This window comes from Labeo rohita, chromosome 3 (assembly GCF_022985175.1).
Source record: "Labeo rohita strain BAU-BD-2019 chromosome 3, IGBB_LRoh.1.0, whole genome shotgun sequence".
NCBI lineage: Eukaryota > Metazoa > Chordata > Actinopteri > Cypriniformes > Cyprinidae > Labeo > Labeo rohita.
This window is the reverse complement of record NC_066871.1, coordinates 2,385,963-2,411,472: the sequence shown is the minus strand read 5'-3', so window position 1 is coordinate 2,411,472 and position 25,510 is coordinate 2,385,963. Positions and strand designations below refer to the sequence as shown.

Here is a 25,510-nt window from a genome sequence, read left to right as displayed (position 1 = left end):
GTTACAAAGGAGCAGCATTTATTTGAAATCTTTATAATCTAACATTATAAATGTCTTTCCTGACACTTTTATTAATTTAATGCATTCTTGCTTAATAGAAGTATTATTTCTTTATATACAAATCACACTTCTTCCAAAATAAATAAATAAATAAATACAAGGAAAAATTGAGAGACTAAAAATTAAAAATACTTATATACTTTTATAAACTCATTGGACAACCTTCAGTGATTTCTATTATGATTGTATCTGAAAGTTTTATTATGTTGTCATGAGAACAAAGATGGATGATGAGATTGATTAATCAGACTTCACTCTGTCTGTGTCTATTTCAGCACCAGTTGCCACAGCAACCGGACCCAATTTCTCTCTGGCCGACCTTGACAGTCCAGGATATTACAACATCAACCTGGGTCGCCGCTCCATTACGTCTACACCATCAACCAGGTACACACACAGAGCTCGCTTTCCTTTCATTCTATGCCAGGATTTTTTTTTTTTTTTGATGCCAAATGAAAGTGAGCATCTTTCTAAAATATAAATATAAAATAATATTGGTATGTATAATTCTGATATATTTCTTGATTTCCTATTTTTAGAAAGCAAAATGCAACAATAAAAAAAAAAAAAAAAAAAATTTATTTTATTTTATTTTATTTTATTTTATTTTATGCTGTTGTTTCCTATAGTTCATTTTCTTTTTTAATATTATGAAAGATTTTTCTTTTTTTTCAAAACATTTAAATTGCACTGTCTTACACTTATGTAAACTGTAATTAATTTAATTGCTAAATAAAATGTATACATTTTTCAGATCTGTTTAATACATTTGCATAAGATTAGTAAATAATTTGCAATTTTTTAAATTTCTGAGGCATTTTTGCCCCAAGCTCTGGCTCATGTCTGACTCTAATAAATACTAATAAACTCTTGCATGTCTTAAACAGCTTTACTAGTTGATCTGTCACTAGTTTAGTAGTTTAATGCATGTTGGTAGCACTCACACGTTCTTGCTTTCCTCTTTTGTCTGTATATATTTCTGTCTATCTTTTACCCTACCTTTTTCTCTGCCTCTCACCTTTGTCTGTTTGATTGCTGTCATTTTGTCTCTTTATCTTTCTCTTCTCCTGTCCCTTTTCTCTCTCTCTCTCTCTCTCTCTCTCTCTCTCTCGCCTTGTCGTCATGTTTCAAACGCTGCAGGACTGAGATGGAGTTGTATGCCAGTCTCCCGCGGAGGTACTCCACACTTCCTGTAGTCCGATTCACTTCAAGCTCTGCTGTCTTACTCTGCTGTCTTTGCTCATCTAATGTCTCATTCTGCTAAGATAACCTGTGCACTTGAAACAGTGATTTTGAGTGGACTATTTTTAAGCTATTTTAATGTTTTTATAGTGTAATCATTTGTATTTAAAGGAATAGTTCAGCCAAAAATGTAAAATTTGCTGAAAATGTAATCACCCTCAGGTCATCCAAGATGCAGATGAGTTTGTTTCTTCATCAGAACAGATTTGGAGAAATTTAGCATTAGATCATTTGCTCACCAATGGATCCTCTCCAGTGAGTGGGTGCCGTCAGAATGAGAGTCAAAACAGCTGATAAAACTCCAACGTAATGATGGATTTGTTTCCTGCAAACATGCAATTTTTCACTTCACAAGACATTAATTGATGGACTGGAGTGGTTTGGATTGCTTGTGAATTATTGTGATGTTTTTATCAGCTGTTTGGATAAAACAGCTCACATTCTTACGGCACCCATTCACTGCAGAGGATCCGTTGGTGAGCAAGTGATTATAATAATGCTTAATTTCTCCAAATCTAAATTTCTTAATATCTCAGTACACAACATGCAAACCTTTTAGACATCACATTAAATAAACCCCTCCCTTACCTTCTCTCTTTTTTCTCTTTCAGCTCCAACAAACGTAAATCCATTGATGACAGTGAGATGGAGAGCCCGGTGGACGATGTCTTCTATTCGGGCCGTTCTCCAGCCCCGGGAGCATCCCAGCCCAGCGGCTGGCCCAATGATGTTGATGCAGGTATGACCGCTTTACCCAGCAGCCCTCTGGCTCTTCACATGCCCTGCTTGACCTCCACTCAACTAGAAAACTGCTGTTAAAAACGGATTTGATTGTATTGTTTTTGCACCTATCAAAGTCTACATGGAGTATTCATAATTATACTCACAAAGACACTTTGAGGGATAGACGTTTGATTTTAAACATGCAGCACGATTGTCCCTCAAAGACTTGTTTTGTGTCAAATAAAGTTTTATCTGCTCTGACTAACCTTTACAATGTATATCAATTGGGGTTTGTGTTCGAGCAGTTTATGCACTGAATAAGTGGATACAAGAGTGATGTGAAGGGCCAGACTTGTCCTTAACTTCATGTTCTTCCTTTTATCCATCAACCCATTAATCTGTTTCTTTTGCTCTCTCTCTCTATTTCTTCTCCTCTGTGCTTGCCCATCATCTTCTCATACCTCAATAGACTGCAGGAATAAAAAAGACAAGGACAAACATTAGACAGTCATGTGATCGGATAGCTAGAATCATGTGAATGTTAACTGATCTGTTAGTTGGGTTTGTTTCAGGCTCAGCTATACAAAAATCTTAAAAGCACCTGCAATCACTCGTAATTCATGCGTGCATGAATTAGGGCTGGAAAACATTTTATATGTAATACTGTATAGTTTACACTGAAATGTTATTTATAAAAAGCGTAAATACTAAAGAATACAAGTTTGGTAAGAAATTTCCTTAGTTTCTTTTGTAAATTGTACTGATATTTATGAATATCAGTATTCAGAATATCATATTTGTAAAAATATTTTCACGCATTTTCTCAGATTTAGTTTTTTATTGCATTTTTTCTATATAATCTAGAATATTTTATCATACCAACATAGTTTTTGAGTAGTTTTACCTTTAATTTTCTTCTTTCCTCTTTATAGTGCTGCTTTTTATTAAAGGAGAACTCCACTTCCAGAACAACAATTTACAAATAATGTACTTACCCCCTTGTCATCCATGTTCATGTCTTTCTGTCTTCAGTCATAAAGAAATTAGGGGAATTTTGAGGAGTGCAATTCAGAATTTTTCTCCATATAATGGACTTCATTGGTGCCCCGATTTTGAACTTCTAAAATGTAGTTTAAATGCAGCTTCAAAGGACTTTACACAATCCCAGCCAAGGAGGAAGTGTCTTATCTAGAGAAATGATCGGTCATTTTTTTTTGGAAAATTTGTATATTATTTTTAAGCACAAAAGCTTGTGTAGCACAGGCTCTGGGATGCGTGTCCATGATGCTACGTACTATTGAATCACGTCAAAAGGTCACACGGAACGTAGGCGGAACTACAGACCCAGTGTTTAGAAAGCGAATGCGCACAGACTAAGGAAGTGCAAGTAAGTCAAACGCTGTTTACAAACAAAAAGGTACAACGATGTTGGACGATTCTGAAGTTGTAGAAGAAAATGAGATGCAGTATTTTGCCATACCTTTTTGAGTCGGAGTACACAGACGATGAACTTAGACGTGATTCGTAGCGTCGTGAACGCGCATCCCAGAGCCTGTGCTACACGAGCTTTTGTGCTTAAAAAGTATGCAGATTTTTATTTTTCGATAAAAATGACCAATCGTTTTACTAGATAAGACCCTTCTTCCTCGGCTGGGATCGTTTAGAGCCTTTTGAAGCTGCATTTATGCTACATTTTGGAAGTTCAAAATCAGGGCACCAATGAAGTCCATTATATGGAGAAAAATCCTGAAATGCTTTCCTCAAAAAACATAATTTCTTTACGACTGTAGACAGAAAGACATGAATATGTCTTTGACAAGGGGGTGAGTAAATTATTTGTAAGTTGTTGCTCTGGAAGTGGACTTCTCCTTTAAGTCTTTTATTTGTATTGTTCTATATCAATTTCTTTTCTTTTTTTTCATGTTTTGACTGTTCATTAAAAATATTTACTATGTTAACCATAGTGTCTGCCAAAATATCATGGGATTGGACTTAATTGAGGCAGTGCAAGAAGCCTTTTATTTTTTTGATGACAGTGATGGAAAATCCAAAATTAGCACATAACCTCACTCATTTTTTGTGGAAACTATGGTTACCATGGTATCTTTTTTTTTTTTTTTGTAAATGTGAAAAGGCAGCTTTGTTGTTGTGTTGCATGGGCAGAATGTGCTGATGAAATTCATTTTAACTTGAGCAGTGCTGCTGTCACATGTACTGTAGGTCTTTTTCTGTATCCTCACACCAGACCATTAAATATGCACCTTTCCTTCATTAAAGCAATAAATAGTTAAAAACGAAAAATTATCCTGTGCTCACGCCACAAAATCAAAACTCTGTCACCTTAGATTTGATGCCCAAATACATTGGCTGCACCCCATTTCTCATACTTATTGTGGATAAAATTATCCAAAGAAGGTTTCGCAAATGCATACTTCATAAATTCACCAGATATATACCATCTAGATGATCATATTTTCTGTACTATTATTTGAAATGCACTCATTTTTAGCTTGCAAACTACTTAGTATGGATAGTATGCAAATTGGCACACTTGTTTTTGTAGTGCATACTACTAAGTATGATAGTATGTGAATTGTGACACTCATTTTTATCTTGCATACTACTTAGTATGGATAGTATGTGAATTGTAACACTTGTTTTTAGCTTGCATACTTCTTAATATAAATAGTATGCAAGCTGGCACTTGTTTTTAGTTTGCGTACTACTAAGAATGGGTAGTATGCCAGTCGACACTCGTTTTTAGGTTGAATACTACTTGATATGAGTAGTATGTGAAAAGTTAAACCCTTTTTAACTTGCATACTATTTAATATGGATAATATACAAATTCATTAGCTAGTATAGTACTAAGTATGAATAGTATGTGAATTATAACACTCATTTTAGCTTGCATACTTAATGTAGATAGTATGAGAACTGGCACTCATGTTTAGTTATAAAAGTGATAAAAATGAGTAGTATGAAAATTGACACGTGTTTTAGGTGCATACTACTCGATATGAATAGTATGTGAAGAGTGAAATCCTTTTTTAGCTTGCATACTATTTAGTATGGATAGTATACCAATTCATTAGCTTTTATACTTTAGGTTGCATACTATCTGATATGAATAATGTGTGAAAAGTGACACCTTTTTTTTTTTTTGCTTGCATACCATTTAATATGGATAGTATACAAATTCATTTACATGTATACTACTAAGTATAGGTAGTATGTAAATTGTAACACTTTTTACCTTGTATACTTAATGTAGATAGTATGCAAACTGGCACTTATTTTAAGCTATAATACTAATAAAAATGGCTAGTATATAAGTTGACTTATTTTTAGGTTGCATACTATTTAATATGGATAGTATGTAAATTGTGATGCTCAGTTTGCATACTACTTAGTTTGGACAGTATGTGAATTATAACACTTGCATGCTACTTAGTGTGGATAGCAAGTGAATTGGCACGTTTTTACCTATATTACCTGCATACTACTTACTATGGATAGTATGCATATTGACTAATTTTTTAGCTTCTATATTATTTAATATGGATAGTGAGTTACTCGTTATTTTGCATACTGCGTAATAGTATCCAAATTTACACTAATTTAATGCAAAATGGTATACTTGATTTTATCTTGCATCCTTAATATGGATGGTATGCAAAATGCGACATCTGTTTAAGACTGAATACTGCCTAATGTGGATAGTATGCACACTGATACAGTTGATTTTATCTTGCGTTCTTAATATGGATAGTATGCAAAATACGAGTAAGCTATAAACGAGTGTTATAACTCACATACTATCCATACTAAGTGCAGTAGCATACAAGCTAATGAATTTGTATACTATTTATAATAAATAGTATGCAAGCTAAAAGAGGGTTTCACTTTTCACATACTATTCATATTAAGTAGTATGCAACCTAAAAACGAGTGTCAATTCATTTTTAGGTTGCAAGGTAAAAATCACAATTCAAATGCTATAATGAAGATTGTTTTTTTTTGTTTTTTTTTTTTTTAAAATGAATACTGCTTAATATAGATAGTATGCAAACTGACACTTGTTTTTAGCTTGCATACTATTTAGTATGCATGGTATGCAAATCGCAACACACTTGCTTTTAGACTGTATACTGCTTAGTATGGATAGTATGTGAATTGTGACGCAGCCAGTGCTCATTTAATATTCTGCCCCACTCCTCATGTTTTAGCTGCTGATTGGACAGTTTGTGGGATGCGTGTGGCTTTGATCTGTACTGTTTGGTGCACTTAGAATGGGTTGATTCTGGGCGATAGTGAGCAATACTGTTTTTGACCTCATGCATATGATGTTTTCTCAAGTGTGTATAGTGATTATGTACTGATGATGATTGAACAGTAGTCCCAAATTTCCCCCATCTCTCCAGTTGATCTCAGTCTCTCCCTCTCTGTGTCATTGTTAACTCTATTCTTTTCCCCTGTTTGGGTTTTTCAGTGCAACACCATTTGGCCAGTATGCAGGAGAGGAAGATAAAACACGAAAGCGATGGCGTGCAGTTTCCTTACCATGGTTAGACCACATTACCCTCATATTCTAATGCACACACGTGTATTGAAATGTGTCTGTTATCTCTGTCTGTCTTTCAAACTCTCTGCTGCATCACACACATCTCAGCTCTTCTCTCTGATTTGCTGTTTTTCCCGGTGCTCGAGGTGGCGGGTGTTTTGTGGCCTGTGAATGTGCTTTCATTTTGTTTTGTGCATCAGACGTCTCTTCGTACGTCTCATCTGTTGTGTGTGTTAGATTCTGATATAGGATCCCTGTGGACCGAAGCAGAAGTCCAAATCCTGATTTTCACGGCATTCCCAAACATAAACACTTACAGACGTGGCTATTGTGTTGCGTAGAGCAGCGGGCCTTTCCAGACATTTACTTAGTGTTTTTGTTTGTTTCTTCTTCATGTAGGATTTATTGTAATTAGTGTGTGTGTGCATAAAGGGCTTTACATGCTATAAGCAATATCTCAGCTGTTTATTCAGCTCGCATATGAGATTTCAAACCTGTATACGCTGTTAGGTCTGAAATATACTCTAGGCGAAGATGCGAATGCGAACACAAGCTCAATTTCACGCCTCGTTGCGTTCCACAAATTGTTAGAACGCAATTCATAACACAACACCGCAAATATGTCTCTTACTGGTCAGTTTTCTTTTTTAGCAACGATTTACTGCTGAGCAAGTTAGCTTGACATGATTGTTTTTTACTTTCCCAATGGACTTTCCTAGGCCTTTTTTTACGCAATTTGGCGGAGCACAGTATTCCAAAGAAATAAAGTATTAATAAAATAAAGTATTATTAGATATTTGACTATAATATGTGCTGTATGTTGTGTATGCATTAATATTATAATATTATTTAAATTAATTTTATTATTGCTGTATATTATTACTATTAATATACTCTATATTTTATGTTCTATGCATTTATATTTAATAATAATATTTATAAATAACAATTTGTGTGTATATATATATATATATATATATACACGCACTCACACTCACACACATATTACATTAAAATAAATAATATACATATAGTATGGTAATTTAATGTGACAGTAATATTAATAAAAAATAATAATGGTGTATTATAATTTATGGTGTATTATTTTATGCATTTATTATTTATTATATTTATGCATTTATTATATCAAAATATTGTTGGTAGTAGTATAAAGTGTACTTTATATACATTTATTTTATTATATTCTGTAATATATTCTATATTATTATCAATATAATTCTCATATTATAGTACTTTAATATGTTATTTTTTATTATTATATTTTTGTGTTATATTTTTTATGTAATATGTAAATTTTATATACGTCGATTTCATATTTTAAAATTAAACAAAAATAATATTTTTTTTGATTTATTATTTATTATATTTATGCATTTGTTCTGTGATTTTTTTGTTAATGAATAATAATAATAATAATAATAATAATTATACTATATATAATATAATAATATATTTTTATGTAAATATAAATATATTATGGTAACATTGTGACAATAATATTAATAATTATAAAATGAATAATGGTGTATTATTTTATGCATTTATTACATTTATACATGTATGATGTCAGAATATGGTTGTTAGTAGTATATAATATGTATATTTTATATGCATTTATTTGAATATATTCTATAGTATATTCTATATACATTGATTTCATATTTTTAAATTAAAATAAGATTTATATTTTGTGCATTTATTATTTTTAATTAAAACAGTAATAATATTATTATTATCATATTATATTATACTATATATATATTTATATAAATTGGTAATATAATGTGACTACTGTGAATAATTTAAAAAGTAATAATGGTGTATTATGCATTTATGGATTTATTATTTATTACATTTATGCATTTATTAGGTCATAATATTGTTGTTAGTAGTATATACTGTGTATATTTTATATATGTTTATTATATTCTATAATATATTCTATATTAATATTAATATAATTGCCATATATAGTATAATATATTTTATGTAATATATGTATTTTATATACATTGATTTCATATTTTAAAATTAAAATGATAGTTTTTATATTTTATGCATTTATTTTAATGAGATTATTATTATTATGTAATTCAGAGGCAAGGCAGCTAAATGAAAGTTTCACTTTCATTTAGCACTGGTAAATGAATAAAGACCCGCTTACATTTTTGTTTTCTCGCTGAATATCCTGTTTCGTTCTGAAATCCATCAGACAGGGCGTTTCACATTGACTGTAATGGCACAGACATTTGAAGGTAACTTTATCACTCCCTCGAGTATGCGAAAATAGATTACGCAGGAATAGCGACAGTAATGTAAGAATGCACACTGTGTACGTACAACGGCAACTTGTGTACTTGCAAAGGGTACGTTTCTGGCCCGAGGGTCCACCTACGTCTAATCACATTCACTGCCTCCCACGTCATGATCAACACAGTCGCACAGATCTTAATCTAGGGAAACATGGGTAAATCCCACCAAAAAAATGCCAGCATGCTCAGGTGCTCCTGATGTCATGGGAATACACAACACACACGCACACATTTACACCCACCCCGCCCCTGAACACTTGAAACACACACACACACACACACACAGTCTGTGGAGCACCAGAGCTCTGGTCCAGATGGCTCCTCCATGTGTCGACAGCGTTGGGAGCTACTGGGTTACAGAAGACATCTGTTACGCCGAAGAAGGCGGTGGTGGCGCTCGGAGCGCGTGTGAGCGTGTGAGAGTGTGAACCGCGCTACGCTCCAAAGGTGATTCACTACCTGAATGAGGCTCTGGCAACGCTGCAAGGTGACGGTGTCATTTATCATTAAATCTGGTGTCGCCCGGCGTACGGCGGCAGCCTGTGAACCCGCTCGCGTTTCATTCATACGTCCCGATCGCTTTCCCTTGCCCTGGGCTGACACGGATATCCTATTTTTCATTCTCTTGCACTCGCTTTCACCTTGTTAGACTGTGGCACTTTGTCTGTAAACATCTGTTTGTGATGGTTTTGTTGACGTTGAGCGGGTCAGACAGTGAACGGGGTTCCCACAGGCATGGAAAACCACAGGAATTATGAAAAATGTGAGATGTTGAAGAGTTAGAGTCTTGGAAATTAATTTAATACTTTTATTAAATGTTTAAAAATATTTAATTGGCAAGTAATTAGCTTTCTAAGTTTAAAAAGACTGGAATTATTTTTAAAAATTAATTGATTCAAGAAAATAATAAATTGTGAATATAAATTCTTTTAATATTTAATTGTTAAGTAATTGGTCTTTCTGAGTGTAAAATATGACTTCGAAAATTGTAATTAATAAAGTAATGAAAGTTTCTTTTGTGAAACTTTTTTTTTAATATTTAATTTCCAACTAATTAGTCTTTTTGAGTGTAAAATAACTGAAATTATTTTTTAATAATGTATTGATTAATGAAAGTTTCCATTGTAATTACAGCTTTAAAAAAATACTCATTTGGCAAGCAATTGGTTTGTTTTTTGAGAGTAAAATGACTGAAATTATTTTAAAAAATGATTAAAAAAGTAATGAAAGTTTCCATCAAAATTAGATCACTTTTTCTGAGTGTAAAATAGGACTAAAATTAGTTTTAAAAAAATCATTAAACAAATAAAGTAATGAAAGTTTCCATTGTGAATTTAACTTTTTTAAACATTTAATTGTCAAGTAATTGGTCTTTCTGAGTGTAAAATATGACTAAAATTATTTTTAAAAATGCATTAAATTAATAAAGCAATGAAAGTCTCCATTGTGAATTTAACTTTTTTAAATATTTAATTTGCAACTAATTGGTCTTGTTGATTGTAAAATGACTGAAATTACTTAAAAAATTGATTGATTAATGAAAGTTTCCATTGTAATTATAACTTAAAAAAATATTCATTTGGCAACCAGTTGGTCTTTTTGAGTGTAGAATTATTGAAATTATATTAACAAAAAAATTTTATTGAATAAAAAACTAAATAAAAGCTTCCAAAATAAATAAAACTTTTTTTAAAAATATATAATTGACAGGGAATTGCTCTTTGTGAATGTAAAATGACTGAAATTATTTTTTTTAAATTATATTATAAATGTAAAAAATATATATTATAACTTTTATTATATTATGTTATAACTTTTTTCTTACAGGCATTACTTGCCTGAAAATTGGTCTTTTTAAGTATAAAATGACAATTACAAAAAAAAAAAAAAAACTGATCGATTAAAAAAAGTAATTAAAGTTTTCGTCAAAATTATAACATTTTTTTAAAAATATTAATTGCTTGAAAATTGGTCTTTTTGAGTATAAAATGACAAATTATTTTTAAAAACTGACTGTTTAAAAAAGTACTAAAAGCTTCCATCATAAATATAACTTATAATAGTGAAAAAGTATACATACTGCTTTTGTTAAAGGCTTTAAAATATTTATTTAGCAAGTAATTGGTCTTTTTTAGTGTAAAATTAATGTATTTTTAAAATCAGTCAAATGAAAACATATATACACCACTTTAATTAAAGGCTTTAAAATGTTAAATTAGCAAGTAATTGGTCATTTTTGTATAAAATAAATAAATATATATGTTTTTTTTTTTTTTTTTTTTAAACAAACTGAAAAAAAAAAAAAAAAAAAATATATATATATATATATATATATATGCATATATATGTATGTGTATATATATAGATATATATATATATATATATATATATATATATATATATATGCGATTTCCATAGTGAATATACAATGATTTTATTAAATGCTTTATACTAAATTAATTGGCCTCAGTCAACTGAAAAAATTCATTAGACAAAGGGCTTGGGAACCCAAGTGTATTATTACTGTACAGTAAGTTCATGGCAGAAATGATTTGATTTGTACTTGGACTTGTGACTTTCTGCATGTGTGTGTGTAGAGGTGGGACTTTCTGATGCTTGGACAGTGAATGTGTGTGTCTGTTCAAGAGAGTGTGAGGAGGCGTTATATATGGCAATTTTTGACAGGTCAAGGTTTGTTTGGCGGCCAGCTTGTTAGCGTGGCGAGACTGGAAGGTCACGGGAGCGTTTGATTGGCTGCCAGTCTGCCTGAGCGTCGGGCCTGGCACGAGACACAGAGAAATAACACGTAAACCATGATATTACCAAACACACAGGCTAATGTGCATGCAAGATCGTGGAAACTGTCACCTGCAACTTCGAAGGTGTGTTTGGCAGTGATTTTCAGCATCTTGTATTATATTATATTATATTATATGTAACTTTATTAAATATCAATTAATAATTGTATATATATATATATATATATATATATATATATATATATATATATATATATATATATATATATATAAACTTATGTACATATTTTCTTTCTTATATATTTTCTTTTTTGCTTTTAAAGTATTTCAGGGAGGCAGATATTTGTTCAAATGTGGCATTAGCATAATTAGCAGGTTTGTGGCTTCCTCACAAGGCTCTTTAACATCTTAAATTGGGTTTTTAAATCACCACTTAGGATAATTGTTTCCCTCAAAACCAGCCACAGGATTTGATGATAAACTCCTTTTCCTTTCCTTCCCGAGTCCTGACATGTTTGGCCGTGTTTCTGGGTCACTGGGTGAGCCCGGCGTATATTCAGCCCTCGCGTTTATGCCAAACTCAGGACAGCTGAAGCTAGCAGCCCTGCGGCCTCAGTTTGACATTTATAGGATCGGGACGACACATTAATGCGGCGTTATATACGAGAAAACCAAACCGTCGCATACTTTTCCCTTTCATTTCCCTCATCATTCTCACATCACGCTTTCCGCCTGTCCTCCTGTTTTTGGCATGGGCGCTCGGACCTGCCACTGGAACAGAAGCGCTTGTGTTTGACTTTTTTCCCTCAGCGCTGAAAAGTCAAGTGAAGGCCTCAGGTTTGCTTCCCCAGGTGAAGTTTAAGAGTGTTTGTATGTCCGAATCTGTACACAGCTAGCATTTACGTTTATTTACTCATTTGCATTTGGTTTGTGAAGACGTGTCGTCCTGTTCGGTTGGCTCTAGTAATGCGGTTTGCTCGGGTTTATTGAAATTTGGAGTCAATCTGAACACATATTCACATGAAGCAGACAAGTTATTAAACTAAATATGTTTACTCTGTGATTTATTTAGTCCGTTTTGCTCAAGTGTTTGTATAGTACTTTTTTTTTTTTTCTTTGGTTTGTTTATTTGCTTGCTTATTGGCTTCTCATCTGTTTACTGATTAACTTTGCTGACTAGTAGAAACCTGTTAAAAAGGTTTAGTCCAAATCAACCAATCATTTCAAACTAATGTAAGCAAAATCATCTGGAAGTGAAAGGATTTTTGTTTAGTCTTGATTTTATACAGCTGAACATTTGATCTGTTTTTTTACCTCTTAACTAATGGCAGACGTATTTTGTTGTGGATTTGAAGTTGATACTTATTAAAATGCTTCTGGACTTTAAGAACAGGTAGTTTTTTGATATCCAGTAAGCAGAGAGGTCCATGGTTGAAGTAATATTGTATTTGTATATGAAAAAATAATATCTACATATATTTTTGTGGTCAGTAAGATTCTTAAATACTTTTTATACTTTTTAAATACTACTTCTACTCAGCAAAATTCAATTAAATTGATCAAAAGTGACAGTAAATGTATTAGTTATAAAAAAAAATGTATTCCAAATGCAGTTTTTATATATATTTTCCATTTTATCTTTTTTTCAGCATTGATAATAAGAAATGTTTTTTGCGCAGCATATCAGCATATTAGAATGATTTCTGAAGGATCATGTGACACTGAAGACTGGAATAATGATGCTGAAAATTCAGCTTTGCATCACAGGAATAAATTGCATATTAAAAATATATTCAAATAGAAAACTGTTGTTTTAGATTGTAATACGATTTAACGATATTACCATGAACATTGAAAATCATACTGACCCCAAACTTTTTGACGGCACTGTAGAGTTGAAGTCAAAAGTTTACATACACCTTGCAGAATCTGCAAAATGTTAATTATTTTACCAAAATAAGAGGGATCATACAAAATGCATGGATATATTAAAAATGGATCTCAAAATCATAGTCATTGTTGGAAAGGGTTAAATGCTGAAAAACCGAAGAATTTGTGGGACCTGAAGGACTTTTTTGAAGAACAGCAGGCAGTTTAACTGTTCAGGACAAACAAGGGACTCATGAACAACTATCACTAAACAAAAACACAAACAAAAAATGTATGTATGCAAACTTTTGAACGGGTTATAAATTCAACTATTATTTTCTCTTGTGGACTATATGTAAACATCTTTATTCGGGTCAGTACTAAATAAAAAATAACATGCATTTTGTATGATCCTTTTTCTTTTGGTAAAATAATTAACATTTTGCAGATTCTGCAAGGTGTATGTAAACTTTTGACTGCAACTGTATGTATTGTTATTACTAGTATTTTTTTTTTCTTTAGTATCCTTGAAAATTGACAACATCACTGTAAAAACTGTGCAAAATAGTGGCAAAATCCTGACATTGATGCTTTGACACTTTGCTCTATCCTTTGAGATTTGGTGATTTGAATGTGACAGACAGACAGACTGACATGAGTTATCTTGGGATCTGCTGTCGTGGCATCTATTTTCCCACTTACAGCTGCATAGAGACCCTTCCCGGCCCTGTCCCGACCCCTATCCCACTCTTTCCTGCACTCCACTGCTTCAAAGCAAAGCTCGCACCTTGGACCTTTCGGCACTGCAAAAACAGTTCTTACGCAGTGTTTCATCTTGTTTTCCAGTATAATTATATTAACATCCTTAAAACAAGATGCATATATTTGAGTCAAAATAAGAGAATCTTATTTTCATTTAGTGAAGTTTATGCTTTATATATATATATATTTTAACAAAGCAATTTGACAGTGGGGTAAAAAAATACATTTATTTTCCTTTTTAAGTTTATTTTTCTACCTCATTAGCAAATGCTTTTTTTCTTGTTAAAGATGTTTTTGCTGGAAAATGAGACAAAAATACTGATTAATGATTATTTTTTTGCAGTGTGATTGGCTTCTCTATACTTCACAGCAAACAAAAAAGCCCTAGCAGTGTCTTATCTGTAGATTAAAAGATCATTTCTAGTATTATTATCTGCAGATTTGTAGTATTTTACAAGCTGAGATGGATAAGATTTTTTTTTTTTTTAGATGAAGATCAAGAAACACAAACCCTGTTTGATTAAATCCACATCTCTGTTCTGCCATTTTGTTGATCCCATTTTTACCAGGACTCTCGTCGCCTGGTTCTCTTAAGAAGTCGGGGAAATTCGATTTCAGCGCTCTGTCCGGCCATACGAGGTCTGCACGCATGCCGTTCACCCATCACCCGCTGCCCATGCTGGCAGGTGTAAGACCAGGTGAGAGTCCAGAGCCCCCCCCACCCCACCTCCCACATCCTTCCCCTTCCTGTCCTGCTCCCTCACGCCCCCTGGTGGGGTCGGATGTGGTGACGTTCGGGGAGAGGCGAGGTCGTGTTTACGCCACGGTCGGGTCGGGTGAAGGCGTTCGCCGTTCGACCCCCCAACCCCCCACCCTCTTTCTCCTCTGTACCGAGGCTGATTTGTCTTTTTTTTTTGTCTGTCTGTCTGTCAATGTGATTGGTTGGTGATTGGCCTCTCCATTTCCCAACTTCATTCTCCCTCCGCCAGAGGCGTTGTTTCATTACCTAGATGCACTTGAGCTCGTAAGATGTTGTTTTAAATGTTGTACAGCAGTGATCAAAGTACTCTCCTTTAATGGCAGGCTCACAGGATTAGAAAACTGCATTTTCAAAGATGTTCTGAAGTATTTTTTCATCTATCATTGATTAAACAAGACGGAAGAGAAGGAAAAATTGTAAATGTGCCAAAATTAGGCACCGCAATAAAATCCTTTATCAAATCAGAGGTACTTGTAGAGTCCTTTTTGTAGATAAATACACAATTGGCCCATTATTCATTATTTCTTGTCTGAGAGCTATTAAATACTAGCAAAACTATTGTAACCAGCCTCACCGACAGACAGACGGCTAGATGGACAGATAGATAGATAGATAGATAGATAGATAGATAGATAGATAGTAATGTTAGATGATAGATAGATAGATAGATAGATAGATAGATAGATAGATAGATAGATAGATAGATAGATAGATAGATAGATAGATAGATAGATAGATAGACGGACAAATGGCTGCAGAGATGGATAATTACATAGACCGAGGGATTGATAGACAGGCAGAGATGGATGGATGGATAGACAGATGGCCAGATAGATAGATATAGATAGATGGATAGATAGATAGATGGGCAGATAGTTGGATGGATAGTTGGACAGAAAGACAGACAGACAGATAGATAGATGGATAGATGGATGATAGATGGACAGAAAGACAGACAGACAGATAGATAGATAGATAGATAGATGGGCAGATAGTTGGATGGATAGACGGACAGAAAGACAGACAGATAGATAGATAGATAGATAGATAGATAGATAGATAGATAGATAGATAGATAGATAGATAGATAGATAGATAGATGGATGGAAAAATAGACAGACAGAGATAGACAATATAGATGATAGAGGGATAGATAGATGGACAGAAAGACAGACAGATATAGATAGATTGGTTGATAGATAGATAGATAGATAGATAGATAGATAGATAGATAGATAGATAGACAGACAGAAAGACAGATAGATAGACAGAAAGACAGACAGATAGATAGATAGATAGATAGATAGATAGATAGATAGATAGATAGATAGATAGATAGATAGATAGATAGATGGATGGATAGATGGACAGACAGAAAGACAGACAGATAGATAGATAGATGGGCAGATAGTTGGATAACAGACGGAAAAATAGTCAGACAGAGATAGACAATATAGATGATAGAGGGATAGATAGATGGACAGGTAGAGGGATGGATAGATTTATAGGTGGACAGAGGGATAGATAGACATAAAGATGGATAGAAGGACAGATAGATGGATGAATAGAGCGATAGACAAGATATATAGATGGACAGAAGGACAGATAGAAAGACCGATTTTGCGTAGTGTTGTACGTTCAGATGAATTGCTGGTGTTGTTACGTGATGTGCTCTTGTTGTGTGGTCATGTGTTGTTGTGTGTAGCGCGGTTGTGTTTCGAGCTGTTGTTGTGAAGTCACTTCTGGTTGGAGGGGGTCTTTGGTGGTGGTAGTTTGCGGTGCCATTTGCCTCCTTCTTGAAGCCTTGGCTCCATCCCATTCCCTAATGGGATTAAAGAGTGGATGATGAAAGCGCGAAAGAAACGGAGGAAGAGGAGGGAATAGCAGTCTGCGCGACAGAGAGGGTGAAAAGCAGGGCTTTGGCTGGGAGCACCGCGCCCGCGTCTGGGTTACAGGGAGGCTCTGGAAGTTGGCAGACTGTCCTGGGCAGCTGGGGGCCCTGCTTGGCTGGAGGAGACAAGACCCCTCACCCCTCCACTCGCCAATCGTGGGGATGAGCACAATGTTATTATTCATGCAAATGAGAGCGCGACATGACCTATCAAGAACTACTGGAGTTCATTCATGTTAGGGTTGTGCTGAAACAAAAATGTATCGATATTGCATTTTTTTTTTCCCTTATTGCACACACTTCAGATGTAAATATGTTTAATTTGTTTACCTGTGCTTTCATACCGTTTCCTACAGTTCAATAAATGTCTAAGCAGTTCATCCAAGATGCAAAATCTGGAACATTTGTTCAAGTTGAAGCAATCTCTTGCACATCAATACCTAGTTGGCATAGCCGTCCATGTTTGTATTAAAAATTATTACGTTATCCATGATGAAATATTATGATAAAATAATGGCAATTAAGAGGCTTTTTCACTCAGAGAGCATGTTTGTCTGTCTGTGTAATTTTGTGTTTATGAGAGAATTAAAGAGAACACAGAAAGCGAGAAATATATATTTTAAATTTTGTACTTAAAAATTATTATTATAAATACTTATGTTTTTTCCAAAAGGGGTTTATGTAATACGTCATAAATTTATGCACATATTTATTGTTTTTGTATAATGCTAACAATAACATTATATAATAATACATATATTTATGAATCATTTTTACCTATGAGGATATTCATTGGGATCCCGTCAATGGTGGTTTTGTCAGATTTATTTCTGTTCTGGGAACAGTTTTGTCTCTAATATTTTTGTAAACACACAGTTTTTCTGAACTGATTTCCATCACTTCCATCTCATGTCATCCATTGAATCCTTGTGTTTCAGATTCGCTCATTACTAATATACTTCTAGCACTTAAACTGGCTCAATATGCATCACTGACCTCTCTCTCCTCTCTTTATGTGTCTGTCAGCAGGAAGTCCCCGTGCCTCAGCTTCCTCCCTGCACTTCCCCTCACCCTCCATCATCCAGCAGTCCAGCCCGTACTTCACCCATCCCACCATCCGATACCACCACCACCCGGGACAGGACCCGCTCAAGGAGTTCGTGCAGTTCGTGTGCGCCGACGGATCAGGACAGGCTAGTGGTCAGGTAAGAGGAAGTGACCTCATAGGGGAAGTGATGATCTGACACGGTGGGGTCAGTTATTTGCTGCTTGTACATATTGCAAAATATGTTTTATGCTCTCAGACTGGTAATGGCATTCTATCATACTACTCAGACTAGTTTTGTAGTTTATTTTCTTTATGCACAGAATACTGCTGTGTGCAACAGAGAACACTGTATGGAATACAATGTCCCACAATGCAGTGCTCATACTTTAGGAAGCTTTACACTAGTATTTTTTATTTAGAATGTAGACATTATCACAATCTGCTGTACTAAATATTTATCATTGCTTATTGCATACTGATTTGGAAATACAGGGTATATACTGTGCAGTAGGCCATTGTTTAAAGATGAGAAATTATGAATTTAAAAAAATGCATCTATCCTTTAAAAACAAATGTTGATGAAACAGAACTAAGCTGTCATATTTAACAAATGTATTTCCCTCAGTCAAGCAAAACTCATGCTTCAAGTACAAAATTAATTGATATTTGTGAAACTAATGTTATCGAACATTTAAAGAAAAGTTAAACTGAAGCTTACCATTGTGAAGAAGCCAAGACTGAAGTTGGAAAGAAATCATCCAAAAATATGTTAAATAATGAACAGATGTTTTCTTTAAGGGCTTGGGTTACTCTGTGGCCATTCTAATTATCCTTATATAAAATCATACATATATTTATATGAGAGGTTTGTCATATATAGCACACATTTACTCACAATTCACATTCATTGTTTTTATATTATTTATCTATAATTACTACAGACCTGAACCCACTAACCTAACCACTGGAAGAAAAAATTAGGCATTTTTTTGGTTTTAAAAAATAGATTATTTAATGATTCATCAAAAAGTTTTTTGTTTGAATGTGAAGTTATCAGCTGATTTTTTTTTTTTAACGTGAAACAAGCTCCTTGTGTGACTACAGTAATCTTAGACTTTTCAGTCTTTTCTGATGCAAACAAATGTGTGCGTTCCTTGTCTTTGAGGCCGACTGATCGGCCACTGTTATGTATCTTGTGCTTGTCTAGACGATCTTGCGTTAATCTCTCCTTCTCTGTCCACTTCCACGATAAAAACCCATCTGCGCAACAGCTGACGACCTCTGCGCATTTCAGCGTAGCGCGCATCCCCTCCTCAGTTCTGCTTGTGCCATTTTTCAGCGTCGTGAACGTGGCTTGGTTTTTTTGCGCCCTGGTTTTGATTTGACATCATTCCATGGACCAAAACTCACCTCACCATTCGTGCGTCCATTTCTTCTTCTTTTACTTCACCTTCTGCCTAAAGTCCTCCATTTTAGTTTTTCCAGCTCCTCCACTGCTCCTGTCTGTGCCTGTGGTGAAGTCAACACACAAACATGCACACAAACAAACACAAACACACCCCTTCATAAACAAAAGCAAACAGACATTCACCATCCTTTTGGTTGTTTCCCTCTCAACACTCTCCACTACCAGCCACCCCCCCATTCCTTTTATTTCGGAGCGAGCCTGCGTTGTTTTTTTTTCATTTGCGGGGTGTCGGGCGTGTCCGTACTCCTTACCCTGTTTGTGTCGTCTGCAGCCGAACGGGAGCGGCCAGAGCAAAATGCCGGGCTCCTTCTTGCTGCCACCACCCCCCCCTGTGGCGCGTCCAGTGCCCCTCCCAATGCCAGACTCTAAACCCAGCAGCACGCCCCCCGATGGTGGACTCACCTCACCCACATCTCCGTGTAAGTGACCCGACCCCCCATTCCACCAAACCCCACGAAGATCCCCAGTCGTCTAGCCACAGCTGGGCCGCTTTTTGCCATTTTGTGTTCCTCAAGTTAACATCAAATGCCCATTATTCGTTGTTATCGTGGTAACGCTAACTAGTAGGTCAGAGCTAGTCCTTTTTTTTTATTTTATATTTCAGTTTGAATTAAACCAATGCAACATATTTGCATTTTGAGGCAGCAGTTTTAGTGGTTTGACAGTTTAACAGCCATCAAAATGTCACTAAAGTGCAGAGCCCATAATGGGGAGGGCATGGTGATGGGGGAAAATGAGATGGAAGGAAAAATAATTTTTCTGACTGGCTAAACATTTTCATTTCTCTGAGGGACTTTGCATTAATTCCCCAGGGAAAGTTTGCATTCTCTTGGAAAAGCAGCACTTTTTCAAAAGTGAATGCAAAATTTCTCAGGGGAACACATTACTAATGCAAGAGAACTCAAAAGTTTCCCAAGGAAACGCAGAGTTTTATGGGGAATAATACTTTTGAGAGCAAACTCAAAATTTCTTAGGGGAACGCGATACTTTTGCAAGAGAATGTCAAAATTTTACAAGCAAATGCCGGTGAATAATACTTTTGAGAGTGAACACAAAACTTGTCAGGGGAACACAATACTAATGCAAGAGAATGCAAGCAAATGCGACTTTTCACCAGGGAATTCTTCTGAGCGATGTTTCACTGGGAAATAATGCTTTCAGGGGGAACGCAAAATTTCTCAGGGGAATGCAATACTAATGCAAAAGAATGGAAAAAGGTAGCAAGCGAACAAGACGTTTTACCGGGAAACAATACATTTAAGAGCGAATGCAAAATTTCTCAGAGAAAAGCAATACTAATGCAAGAGAACACCAAAATTTTGCAATCGATAGCAGCATTTCACCGTGGAGTAATACTTTTGAGAGCAAATGCAAAATTTCACAGGGAAACGCAATACTAATGCAATACAATGGAAAAATTTTGCAAGCGAACGCAAAAGTTTTCATGGGGGAATAATACTTTTGAGAGCAAAAGAAAAATTTCTTGGGGGAACGCAATACTTCTGCAAGAGAACGCCAACATTTGACAAGCGAATGCGTTTCACCAGGGAATAATACTTTTTGAGAGCAAACGCAAAATTTCTCAGGGGAATGCAATACTAATGCAGGAGAATGCAAAAATTTTGTAAACAAATGCAAAAGTTTCCCACGTGAATGCAGCGTTTCACCAGGGAATAATATTTTTGAGATCAAATGCAAAATTTCTTAGAAGCATTTTCTTTTTTTGCAAAATATTTTAGCAGAAAACAGAAAAACTTCTGCTAAAATATTTTGCAAAAGAAGAAAATGCTTCTAAGACATTTTGCAAGCGAACAGTTACTTTTGCAAGCTTATGCTTTACTTTGCTTGAAGAATGTAAAGTTGTTTTGGGGTAATGCAATACTTCTGCAAGTGAACGTAAAGAGTTTTGGGGGAATGGAGTACTTTTGCAAGAGAAAACAATAGTTTTGCAAAGATTCTCAGGGGAACACTGTACTTTTGCAAGTGAATGCAAAATTTCTCTGGGGAGTGCAATACCTTTGCACGCAAAGGTTTCGCAAACGCACCATCTTTGAAAAGTAATTTTTCCTCCCATCTCATATTTTATTATGACCATGACCATGTCCTCTTGGGGGCTCTGTATTGAAGAGTGCAAATTTAGGGCAGTTAAAGTGGACTCCAAAATACCTTATTAAATGCATTTTCAAACAGTTTTCGAAATGCAGCTATTATTGTGCAATTTGCTTGACCTCATCACTTTGTGGCAGTTCTGGCGCTAAAATTAAAACAAGATGGAAGACTACTACTATCTACTAAACTTAAAAGACCAGCTTAGACCGTCTTGAACTTGTATTGCTGGTTTGTGCTGGTCAAGGTTCGTTGCATCCTTGACTTGATGTGAAAGGGCCTTTACACTCCCAAATGCAACATCCAGAAACCCATGCTTTGTAACTTTACGTTGGTTTCATTTGAGTTTGTTTTGGTTACATTCACATTGCTGGTTAGCTTTTGGCCTGTGGAAATGTGATAGTTGAGCTCCAGTGCTGGTCTAAAGGTCAGTTCGTCCAGTACACGAACCAAATTTGGGCCGTTCAGAAAGGAGGTGGCGTGTCGGGGTGGATAATCAGACATGCTTTAAAAATGTTCACTCACCACAGACGGGGCACTGGACGGAGCACTTGCATTTCTTTTCCTCTTTTCTCTCATGTTTCTTATTTTGGTTTTTTGTTCCTTTTCATTGTGTTTTCTTACATTGTTTCAGTTGTTTTTTATGTTGTTTGTGTGTGTCTTTTTTATGTGTTTATATGTTGCTGATTCTCCAGAGTGCACTTAACACACCTGCTCACAGAGAGGGTTTTTTTTTTTTTTTTTTAACCTAAGTTACAACATTAAGCATATAAAGGTGATGTATTATGAGTTTACCATGGTTAATGGGGGTTGTTAAGGGTACAAATACAAAAACAAATGGCCTGAATGTCCATTAGCCATTAAAAGGCTCTTGTGGTTGATTGTTTTTTATATAGTGGCCATAACAGCAACATGAAAAAAAAAAAAAAAAAAAAAAAAAAGATTTATTCAGATTTATTCTGTCAGATAATATAATCCATTAATTTAATTATAGGTATTTTAGGGTTGCAAACCACAGTCAAAAGTTTATAGAAACTCAGTGCAGTATAGAATTAAATTCTGTATTAATGAAGAATTTATTTGCATTAATGTAGAATTCAGTTTTGTGATTACAGCCATTTAAATACTAGTATTTGTATATATACAATATATATTTAAAATGTAGAATTAAATTCTATGTTATTGTAGAATATAGATAATTAAATTCTATATTAATGTAGAGTTTATTTGCATTAATTCCTTTCTGCACTTCACATAGTAGTGTTTATATATTTATAATATAGAAATTAATTCTATATTAATAGAAAATATAGATAGAAATATTTAAATTCTATATTAATGTAGTTTATTTGCATTAATGTAGAATTTAGTTCTGCACTTATAGTCATTTATATATTAGTATTTATATATTATATATTTGTAATATAGCATTTAATGCTATATTAATGTAGAATGTAGATGGAGATATTTCAATTCTATATTAATAGTTTATTTGCATTAATGTAGAATTCAGTTATGCACTTATAACCAATTCTATTAGTGTTTATATATTATATATTTATAATATAGCATTCAATTCTATTTTAATGTAGAATGTAAACAGAGATATTTAAATACTATATTAAAATAGTTTATATGCGTTAATGTAGAATTCAGCACTGCAATTACAGCCATTTATATATTAGTATTTATATATTAATTATTTATAATATGGTATTCAATTCTATATTAACGTAGGATGTAGCTATTTAAATTCTAGAATAATATAGATAATATAATAATATATCTATAATTTTTTTTTTTTTTTTTTTTTTTTGCAATGTAAAATTGAATTCATATATTGGTTTTTATTTATTCTTTGTATTATATAGAATTTATTTGCATTATTGTAAAATTCAACTCCGTGATCACAGGTGTTTATATATTTGTAAAATAGAATTAAATTCTGTATTAATATAGAATTTATTTGCATTAATGTATAATTTAATTCTGCAATTACAGGTTTATATGTTCATTATGTTTCTATTAATATTTTACATATTCTATATCATATAGAATTCAGTTCTATATTAATAAAGAAACTTTAATGAAAGCTTTAATGTAGAGTTGAAAGAACAAAGCAGCTTCTCGTATCTTTGTTGCCTTTTTGAATGTTTGCTGATGAAAGTGCTAACAGCAAACTGTAGAACAAATACGGCTCTTTGTTTTTGATTTTTCCATATTTTTACACACATGCTGATTTATGTTAGATCTCCATATTTGATGAACAGTTACACCATGGAGTCCATCAAATAAATCTGAAAGCAAACAAAAACTGCCCTAAATTTGAGAATGACTTCAAACCTGCAGATTCAAACACCTTTCTAATCTATTGATCTTCAACCGTGTGAACCAAGAACAGTCAAGTGTACCTTGGATGATAAATTTTTACTTTTTGTTTGTTGTTTGCCAACAGTTGATCTAGTGCAAGAAAGTTTTAGCTTTTACTAGATATTTCATGAAATTCGCACAAATTATCTGTCGAGTCAACCAAATGAACCTTTTTGCTTAATGATCTTGCTAACATTGAATGTAATGTAGGTGAATGTAGTTGATGTAAAATAATTGTTTTAATTGTTTTTATTTATATGTTCTGTCTGTTTTCTTCTGTGTCTGTCTTTCTCTCAGCATACTCCACGCCAGGCTCCACAGCTCCCAACAGGTTTGTCAGCATCGGATCACGGGACAACAACTTTCTGAACATACCCCAGCAGACGCAGGTGATTCTCACTCTGTCATATTCAATACAAACATTCGAGTGTTTAAAGTCATGCATCTTAGCGTGTTAGCCCGCTCCTCCCCTCCTGCGTTTCCCCGTTTCCCATGATGCTCTCTGCTATGCGGTGTCGGGCCCATCTGGAGCGGGTCTGCGATAACTCGAGCTGATCGGTGCGGTGTAGTTGATTTGAGCGTTGCGAATGTGCGGCCGCCACACTGCGCCTCCTCCATCACCCAGTACACTTCAGTCATTAATGTGTAAAGCACACCCGCCCCGGGCCGGCTCCCTGCTCCTCAACACATGGTGACCATCTGAAGCCGCTAACTCACCCGCTCTCACCTCCTCCCTCTGCTGGTCGGCCTCTCTGGATTTGACCATTCATTTTCCTCTCTTTCTTAACGCTTAACCTTTACGCATTTCTACCTTCTTTAACTTGTTCCTCGACTCGCTATCACCCTCTGCTGGTGACTTCTGCTTTTCTCCCGCCGTGTCTCCTTGGCAGTGACTTCGCTTTGTCTGATTTCGCACGTTTTCCAGTGTGTTCGCCTTAAATTTTAGAAGGAACAGGAACACTTTTTTTGCTCCTCTCAGAGATAAATGACTTGAGTGTGCATAACAGCAGTGGGTGTCTTAAGTAAACGTTTTGATTCATTATTTTCAGTTGAGCTTATTTATTTATTTTTGTTTCTTTTATTTTTAAAATGTGCATTGAGAAATGCATTAGTTTTAATTTATTAAATTGATAAAGGATAATTGCAATTGATAACTGTGATATTACACGGCAAAAGTAAACTTTTTTTTTTTATTTGTATTGCTGAGAAAAATGCATTGAGAAAGCATTATTAAATGTAATTTAATGTACAACAAACATTAATAAAAGATAATAATAAAGATAAAAAATAAAAGAAAATTGTTGCTGTTATAATTATTACACAGCAACAATGAAAAATGTTTTTATTTTATTAGTATTTTTTATTTGTTATTGTTAGGAAAATGTGCATTGAGAAAATACGTTAATAATTGTAAATCAATAAAATACAAACATTGAAAAAAGATAAAAGCAAGAGGCAGTGAAAATAGTAAAAGAATAAATTATAATTTTATTTATTATTTTACTGTATGTTTGTTACGGTGATAAAAGCAAGAGGCAGTCAGAATAGAAAAATA

At 34.1% G+C, this 25,510-nt stretch overlaps 1 protein-coding gene and 1 long non-coding RNA gene across 21 annotated transcripts in view; one reads left to right on the top strand and one right to left on the bottom strand.

Moving 5' to 3' along the window:
• The window catches only part of nfixb (nuclear factor I/Xb), a 184,454-nt gene that overhangs the window by 153,092 nt on the left and 5,852 nt on the right, over positions 1-25,510 (top strand). For 4 of the 20 annotated variants that reach the window (XM_051105469.1, XM_051105474.1, XM_051105478.1 and 1 more), the window contains 8 exons: positions 336-447; positions 1,201-1,236; positions 1,914-2,041; positions 6,518-6,592; positions 14,882-15,010; positions 17,990-18,168; positions 19,751-19,898; positions 24,253-24,344. In XM_051105469.1, coding sequence (XP_050961426.1) covers positions 336-447; positions 1,201-1,236; positions 1,914-2,041; positions 6,518-6,592; positions 14,882-15,010; positions 17,990-18,168; positions 19,751-19,898; positions 24,253-24,344 — 899 coding nt within the window. The remainder of the gene's footprint in view (positions 1-335; positions 448-1,200; positions 1,237-1,913; positions 2,042-6,517; positions 6,593-14,881; positions 15,011-17,989; positions 18,169-19,750; positions 19,899-24,252; positions 24,345-25,510) is intronic. The other 16 variants (XM_051105470.1, XM_051105467.1, XM_051105486.1 and 13 more) reach the window with 14 other exon arrangements.
• Positions 18,175-25,510, bottom strand: part of LOC127162662 (uncharacterized) — a 502,623-nt gene continuing 495,287 nt past the window's right edge. The window contains exon 3 of the long non-coding RNA XR_007827409.1: positions 18,175-19,520. This is a non-coding gene — a long non-coding RNA (uncharacterized LOC127162662). The remainder of the gene's footprint in view (positions 19,521-25,510) is intronic.